At 36.0% G+C, this 9625-nt stretch overlaps 1 protein-coding gene across 1 annotated transcript; it reads right to left on the bottom strand.

The window, feature by feature from the left end:
- Positions 1–364: 364 nt before the first annotated feature.
- On the bottom strand, positions 365–9389 carry LOC119612807 (anoctamin-4). Its single transcript, XM_037968673.1, is given in 12 exon segments — positions 365–804; positions 883–973; positions 1034–1427; positions 1495–1948; positions 2007–2171; positions 3954–4171; positions 4231–4811; positions 4884–5029; positions 5090–6118; positions 8828–8857; positions 8859–9007; positions 9104–9389. Coding segments are annotated over 12 exon segments (3918 nt in total). The 3' UTR covers positions 365–429.
- Between the last annotated feature and the right edge of the window lie 236 nt (positions 9390–9625).

Raw genomic sequence — 9625 nt, 5'->3', positions numbered from 1 at the left:
TAAGCTTTACTAAAGTTTTTAAGCTTTACTAAAGCTAGTCTACAGTCTAGTCTATAGCTTTACTAAAGCTTTTAAGCTTTACTAAAGATTTTAAGCTATACTAAAGCTTTTACTTTTTTTTTACAGCTTTTAAGCTTTTCTTACTTTATTTTATTGAAAAAAAACTCACTTTTCATTTAAAGAAAAAAAATCAAATTTTACACTTTATTTACACAAAAATTCCTTTAATTCAAACAAAATTATTGATTGAAACATAAAATTTTACAACCTTTTTTGTACTGTTTTACACAAAAAAAAAAAAGCTTTACACATTTAGAACGTATTTTACTAAAATGTATTTTAATTGAAAAATGTTTAGCTTAATGCTTTTTTTGTTTAATGTTTACTTTTGGCATATATAACATCCTCCGATTCGGCTTCCTCTTCATGTCAGGAAACCTCCCAAACAGTCGATTCCATTGAACGTCTCGGACGCGCTGCCACCTCAACATGAGCATCGAGTCCATCACTTAAACGTGAAAATCTACGAGCCCAATTACGTCTAGTGGCAAATTGGCCGGCTGTACCACCACCACCACCTTCACTACCATTTAGAGGTAAACTGGTAGTGGTAATACTATTACGACTGCTGGCATCACGGAAAAGACTCATTAGGTCTTGGCTATCGCCTTGGGCACGCTTCATGCCATGCTGGTATTTGGCCTCTTTGGCCAAGAGTTGTTCGCGTTGCATTTGGGTTTTGACTTCGGCGGGTATGTCGGGTATAATGAATTGCATAATGCCGGTAATGACGAAAACAATATGCTAAGGCAGAGAGAGAGAGAGAGAGAGAATAGACGAGAAATTAGGAAAGCTTTTATAACACTTTAGCTTGGTCCTTACCTCAAATACCACTACAAAAGCCAAACGTGCAGCAAACACATGCCAGTAGTGAGGACTCAAGCCATAAGGTTCATAATCTTGGGGACCATTTCTGAAAGTTAAAGATATAACTTAGATTCAAATTAGTTGAAGAGGCTACATACACACTTACCTATAACCCCTATACGAACAAGTATCTGGATCCTTTTCCGTTTTGGCACCCCATTCCTCTTTATAATCCGAGGTATTAAATGTCGATAGTGAATGTTCTATATAACCCACTAAAGTATTCGATTCCGAATAAACAAACTTATAAACCATGCGCGGTATAAAATCACTGGTATAAGCTATGACAAAAGCATTTGATACGACCGCGGTATAGGTAATAATGCGCAATATACCATACCAGGCGCCTATATCTTCGACACGTTCGGCTAAAGGTCTTCGTGATTGGGTAACCATTTTATAGGCATCCAAACGGATTTCAGCCACATTATTGAGTAAAGCGAATAGAGGAGCCAGGGGAAAGGCGGCCACAAATAAAGTAACAAAACCATATTGCAAAACTGGCAAGGAAAAAGATCATTAAAATTATAATAAAATAAGTGTAAAGCTTATTTTACTCCCACTTACTCATTTCCAAATACTCATCGAACAAAGCCAAACGCCCCGGATCTTGCATATGATAATCCTGCTCCCAGGCCATATGCAAATGCGAACGATCTTTAGTGGCCTGTTTATGCTTGCGTTGCCGCCACCAATTATAGAATTTCGGGAACAAATATTCCATAAAATTATTCCAACATTGTTTACCCACCATAATAATAGCCAACTGAATACATAATTCCGACAAACAACCCGCCGGATCACAAATATCATTTTTCAGTCGAAAAAATTCACTTCGACGAGCCTGATCATCACCCGGATAGTCAAAGAAACGTCCCTTAAAAAAGGCTATATATATCAAGGATGAATAGAAATTCATAAATTCAAAAAAGAATATCTTGAAAGTATAAGAATCCTCATATTCCGTTTGTGTTCGCGGATTCTCTAGATTCGTTAAACGTATGGCCAGACGATGATAGATCTGTTTAGAGAGAATTATTGAAGTTTCTATAGGTTTTATTTGATTTGTTAAACATTACCTTGGTCAATATCATTATAACCACCAAGTTAATAAGGGCCGCCGTCACCGTGGTAAATAATTTGGCATGTTCTTTAACAAAAAATCCTCCGCCTCCATAAATGATGGTTACCACCGATATACGATAGATAATGGTACCCAAAACAGCAGACAGAACTATGAATATCTGGGAAAAGAAATGAAAAGAGTTTAAGGAATTAGAATGGATTTGTGAGGTTTTAAGTTTTGGAAGTTTAATGTTATCAGAACAGGACCTTCTTTTCCCTACTCAACTGCAGTTTTTAAAATGGGGAACGTTTTAAAGAACTGAACTAGAACTGAACTAGAACTGAACTAGAACTGAACTAGAGCTGAACTAGAACTGAACTAGAACTGAACTAGAACTGAACTAGAACTGAACTAGAACTGAACTAGAACTGAACTAGAACTGAACTAGAACTGAACTAGAACTGAACTAGAACTGAACTAGAACTGAACTAGAACTGAACTAGAACTGAACTAGAACTGAACTAGAACTGAACTAGAACTGAACTATAACTGAACTAGAACTGAACTAGAACTGAACTAGAACTGAACTAGAACTGAACTAGAACTGACTAGAACTGAACTAGAACTGAACTAGAACTGAACTAGAACTGAACTAGAACTGAACTAACTAGAACTGAACTAGAACTGAACTAGAAATGAACTAGAACTGAACTAGAACTGAACTAGAACTGAACTAGAAACTGAACTAGAACTGAACTAGAAACTGAACTAGAACTGAACTAGAACTGAACTAGAACTAAGAACTGAACTAGAACTGAACTAGAACTGAACTAGAACTGAACTAGAACTGAACTAGAACTGAACTAGAACGAACTAAACTGAACTAGAACTGAACAGAACTGACTACTAGAACTGAACTAGAACTGAACTAGAACTGAACTAGAACTGAACTAGAACTGAACTAGAACTGAACTAGAACTGAACTAGAACTGAACTAGAACTGAACTAGAACTGAACTAGACTGAACTAGAACGAACTATAACTGAACTAGAACTGAACTAGAACTGAACTAGAACTGAACTAGATCTGAGCTAGAACTGAACTAGAACTGAACTAGAACTGAACTAGAACTGAACTAGAACTGACTAGAACTGAACTAGAACTGAACTAGAACTGAACTAGAACTGAACTAGAACTGAACTAGAACTGAACTAGAACTGAACTAGAACTGAACTAGAACTGAACTAGAACTGAACTAGAACTGAACTAGAACTGAACTAGAACGAACTAGAACTGAACTAGAACTGAACTAGAACTGAACTAGAACTGAACTAGAACTGAACTAGAACTGAACTAGAACTGAACTAGAACTGAACTAGAACTGAACTAGAACTGAACTAGAACTGAACTAGAACTGAACTAGAACTGAACTAGAACTGAACTAGAACTGAACTAGAACTGAACTAGAACTGAACTAGAACTGAACTAGAACTGAACTAGAACTGAACTATGAAACTGAACTAGAACTGAACTAGAACTGAACTAGAACTGAACTAGAACTGAACTAGAACTGAACTAGAACTGAACTAGAACTGAACTAGAACTGAACTAGAACTGACTAGAACTGACTAGAACTGAACTAGAACTGAACTAGAACTGAACTAGAACTGAACTAGAACTGAACTAGAACTGAACTAGAACTGAACTAGAACTGAACTAGAACTGAACTAGAACTGAACTAGAACTGAACTAGAACTGAACTAGAACTGAACTAGAACTGAACTAGAACTGAACTAGAACTGAACTAGAACTGAACTGGAACTAAAACTGAACTAGAGATTCGTTTGTTTAACATCGGAAAAGCCAAATATTCCGAATCGCATTCCACTGCTCAACTATAGTAGGTAACTGTGGGAATGGCCCTACAGCTTTGCAGATGACATTACTCTGATTTACTCACCATAAACAATACTGCACTGCCGGTAATAACAAATCGTATGGCTCGTGTCCAAGTCGACATATAAGGTTCCTTTTCTCTGGTAACCGGATTCATGCGAAAACTCGTGGCATTAGTCTCAAACTCCGGTCGATTTTCCTCATCAGATTCCACATTATGTAAATCCCATTCCCAAACAATAACCGACTGTTTACGTTTCCACAGCTCCAGAAAAGTGGTGGCTAAAGAAGAAATTGGAATTAAATGAAATCTAAGAAAAGTTGAGAGATAAATAACTTACCCCAAAATGACATGAATATGGCAAAAAACACCGTCGAAGGATTGTCAAATAAATAGGTGATTTTCGAGAAGAGACATGAATCGTGTAAATCCTGATAACTGCAGGCTTTATCACACAAAGGACATAGGGTAATCTTGCCGGCACCTGATTGATCACAAATCTCTTTGCTGGGTGTATTATCCTCCGAATCTAAAGTTGCCAGGCCGTAAATAAAACACAAGGTACCCACTACGGCTGGATATACCAACATTTCCGTATAGAAACCCAACCAGCTGAAGTATAACGCGATTTTATCACCAAAATATTTGCGCACCAAACACAAAGGCTGCTTTTTATACCACTGAGAAGGATGGGCCCAGGTTAAATACAAAACACGGCGATCGAGAGAAACACCACTGGAGTGGGGACGATCATAGCGTCCCTCATGCAAAGGGAAACAAGCGAGATAAGTGTTATCGTTTAGCAAACGTCTAATGCCACAGCGATCACTGTCATCGAAGGGCGTGCGCAGTAAAACCTGCATGACCATTAATGATCTTTGGGCACTGGTAAATGAAGTGGCACGATCTTTAACAATGAATCTAAAAAGAACATCAAAACAGAGTCATTTATATAATAAGTAACAAGTTTTATAAGAAAATCTAATAACTTACTGTTCCTCTGGATTGCCATTGGCGGTGGCGGCCTTGAACGTAGTCTCTCCCTCTAAAACACTTTCTTCTAATTGTATACGTTTCGTCAATTTTTGCCATATTTCCTTCCAATATTGTATATTGCGCACCATGATATTTTCCTCATCCTTTGTTAAAAAAAGTAATATGAAATCTCAATTCTATTTCTAAAAAATTCTTCTACTTACCCAAGAGGATTTAACCGATATGGTTATAAACCGCTTAACCGGTAACTTAATATTCATCACCTCTGCCAGGCGGGTCTCTAAACGCCAGGGTAAATGTATTTTCAAGAAATAAGTACACTCATTGAAAGACTGAGTTTTATCCTCCAGCTCTACCTCCAGACCCTCTTTTATTAAGTTTTCCATAAAGGTTTTGCGATAATCCCTCTTTCTAGATTCAATTTCGGTCATAACGCCCAAATCTTCTTCCTCCCAGGCTAAAACCATATCGATTTTTCTTCGACCATCTCTAAACATTAGAGACTCTGAATCCAAACCCTCACGATCTTGTTTACTAACACGTCTGGTTAAGTCCTCATCATCGCTGGCCGAATTACGTTTGCTGTGCTTGCGGCTATTGTAATGACTGCCATTAAGACTCGAGTCCATAGAAGAAGTTTTCGAATTTTGTCTAGATTTTTCATAAGGCACTAATTGTTTATAGGCAAATTGATCCTCCATTATATTTTTCTCCGACTTATTTATAGACTTCTCTAAATTCGCAGCCGTTAACACCTCTTTATCAGCTATAAACTCCTCAGGTTCCGGTGTAGGTGGTGCCGTTAAATTTAAACCCAATTCCTTTAGCATGGCTGTGCCGGGTATATCGGAATTTTCTATTTTCGGTCCAAAGGCCTGTGTGGGACTTGGCTCCGCCGAATCAGTTTCCAAATGTGTAGGCAGTGGTATAGAGATAGAATGTGATTTATAATAATTGTTATTACGCCATTTTTCATTAAACGTAGCGTTACAATTGATGGGCGGTGGCCGATGTTGATTGTTATAGAACGGTGGTAACATGGTCATTTCGCTCTCGCATAGGGGAGCGGGTGTGGGCGGTATATATTGTATATTATAGAGGGTATTGTTATTTGTACGTTTTTCGGCGCTTTTCGATTCGGTTTCGTTGATGAGTAGGGCGTAAATGTTATCGGTTGAAGTTTTCTGCGGGTTTTGTAGGGTGAACGGGGTAGAGTCAAAGAAATTTAGGTCCTGACGGAGAAATAGAAATGAACGATTATATTAGACTATAGCCTAGAATGTATATTAAAATATAGACTACACTATAGATTAGACTATAGACTAGACTATAGACTAGACTATACACTAGACTATAGACTAGACTATACACTAGACTATACACTAGACTATAGGCTAGACTATAGACTAGACTATAGACTATACTATAGACTAGACTATAGACTAGACTATCGACTAGACTATAGACTAGGCTAGACTAGACTATAGACTAGACTATAGACTAGACTATAGACTAGACTATAACTAGACTAGACAGACTATAGACTAGACTATAGACTAGACAATAGACTAGACTATAGACTAGACTATAGACTAGACTATAGACTAGACTATAGACTAGACTATAGACTAGACTATAGACTAGACTATAGACTAGACTATAGACTAGACTATAGACTAGACTATAGACTAGACTATAGACTAGACTATAGACTAGACTATAGACTAGACTATAGACTAGACAATAGACTAGACTCTAGACTAGACTATAGACTAGACTATAGACTAGACTATAGACTAGACTATAGACTAGACTATAGACTAGACTATAGACTAGACTATAGACTAGACTATAGACTAGACTATAGACTAGACTATAGACTAGACTATAGACTAGACTATAGACTAGACTATAGACTAGACTATAGACTAGACTATAGACTAGACTATAGACTCGACTATAGACTATAGACTAGACTATAGACTAGACTATAGACTAGACTATAGACTCGACTATAGACTAGACTATAGACTAGACTATAGACTAGACTATAGACTAGACTATAGACTCGACTATAGACTAGACTATAGACTAGACTATAGACTAGACTATAGACTAGACTATAGACTAGACTATAGACTAGACTATAGACTAGACTATAGACTAGATATGACTAGACTATAGACTAGACTATAGACTAGACTATAGACTATACTATAGACTAGACTATAGACTAGACTATAGACTAGACTATGACTAGACTATAGACTAGACTATAGACTAGACTAGACTAGACTATAGACTAGACTATAGACTAGACTATAGACTAGACTATAGACTAGACTATAGACTAGACTATAGACTAGACTATAGACTAGACTATAGACTAGACTATAGACTAGACTATAGACTAGACTATAGACTAGACTATAGACTAGACTATAGACTAGACATAGACTAGACTATAGACTAGACTATAGACTAGACTATAGAGACTATAGACTACTATAGACTAGACTATAGACTAGACTATAGATAGACTATAGACTAGATAAGACTAGACTATAGACTAGACTATAGACTAGACTATAGACTAGACTATAGATAGACTATAGACTAGACTATAGACTAGACTATAGACTAGACTATAGACTAGACTATAGACTAGACTATAGACTAGACTATAGACTAGACTATAGACTAGACTATAGACTAGACTATAGACTAGACTATAGACTAGACTATAGACTAGACTATAGATTAGACTATAGACTAGACTATAGACTAGACTATAGACTAGACTATAGACTAGACTATAGACTAGACTATAGACTAGACTATAGACTAGACTATAGACTAGACTATAGAATAGAGATAGTCTAGACTATAGACTAGACTATAGACTAGACTATAGACTAGACTATAGACTAGACTATAGACTAGACTATAGACTAGACTATAGACTAGACTATAGACTAGACTATAGACTAGACTATAGACTAGACTATAGACTAGACTATAGACTAGACTATAGACTATAGACTAGACTATAGACTAGACTATAGACTAGACTATAGACTAGACTATAGACTAGACTATAGACTAGACTATAGACTAGACTATAGACTAGACTATAGACTAGACTATAGACTAGACTATAGACTAGACTATAGACTAGACTATAGACTAGACTATAGACTAGACTATAGACTAGACTATAGACTAGACTATAGACTAGACTATAGACTAGACTATAGACTAGACTATAGACTAGACTATAGACTAGACTATAGACTAGACTATAGACTAGACTATAGACTAGACTATAGACTAGACTATAGACTAGACTATAGACTAGACTATAGACTAGACTATAGACTAGACTATAGACTAGACTATAGACTAGACTATAGACTAGACTATAGACTAGACTATAGACTAGACTATAGACTAGACTATAGATAGACTATAGACTAGACTATAGACTAGACTATAGACTAGACTATAGACTAGACTATAGACTAGACTATACTAGACTATAGAAGACTATAGACTAGACTATAGACTAGACTATAGACTAGACTATAGACTAGACTATAGACTAGACTATAGACTAGACTATAGACTAGAATAGACTAGACTATAGATTATAGACTAGACTATAGACTAGACTAGACTGTAGACTAGACTATAGACTAGACTTTAGACTAGACTATAGACTAGACTATAGACTAGACTATAGACTAGACTATAGACTAGACTATAGACTAAACTATAGACTAGACTAGGACTATCATCTAGTTTATAGTTTTCACTATATAATCTACACTAGTTTATATATAGTCCATTCTACAGTTTATATAACTTTTCATCATAAATTTCTTCCTATTTTTAACACCTTATTATTAATTTATTTTTGAATTTTATCTCCTGCAACTTACCCCACCATTAAATAAACGTCCCGCCACTATAACCACTATCTTGACTTAATCTTCTCGCTGGCACTTTTGTACTTGAACTATCTCTTGCCATACGTTCACTTTTGGCTGGACTTGAGACAATCTCTCTTTTATCCATACGTTGTGTGGGTGCATTGCGCAAGGCTGGTACCGACAAAAATCCTTCGTTCGAGGAAAACAAAAAATAAAAAAAGAAAAAACAAAAATAACAAACATTATTAAATATTCCAAAAATATTATTACTACAATTTAACTTACTGGGAAATTGTAAACCTTCTCCTGAACGACGTAATTGTGACGCATTTGCCTCCCTCTCCTCTTCATCGTCATTATCGGGATCTTTAACAATTAAATCTTCACGTGAATTTGATTCAGTTATTGGGGCTGTACTGGTTTCCTCAATACTATCGATACGTAGTTGATAGGAATGTTTGTTGGGTTGCGTGTTTGAAGACGTTTCACGGCTGTCATTGTTATTATTACTGCTGCCGCTGCTGCTGCTATTGTTGTTGCTATTACTGTATGCACTACTTCTTTCACTCATATTTAAATTATTGTTGTTAAAAATTGCTATTACGCTTATAGGTTATTTTTATATCCGGTTTATTTTTAATCACTATATAGACATGGTAATGGTTGGAAAAGTTTTCGCTGTTTATTTTGGTCAAGGTTGGTTCTAGGAAAAGAATAAATTGAAAAAAGTAGAAAATCATTAGTTTTTTAAGCAAATACTTAAGGAATTTTCAAATCCACAATTCAGGATTTAATCTTATTTAGTTT

Source organism: Lucilia sericata, unplaced genomic scaffold (genome assembly GCF_015586225.1).
Source record: "Lucilia sericata isolate MDLA Ls3-8-SP2 unplaced genomic scaffold, ASM1558622v1 Contig001832F_arrow, whole genome shotgun sequence".
Taxonomy (NCBI): Eukaryota; Metazoa; Arthropoda; class Insecta; order Diptera; family Calliphoridae; genus Lucilia; species Lucilia sericata.
Note: the sequence above shows the minus strand (reverse complement) of the source record. Positions and strands in the feature narration are given on the sequence as shown.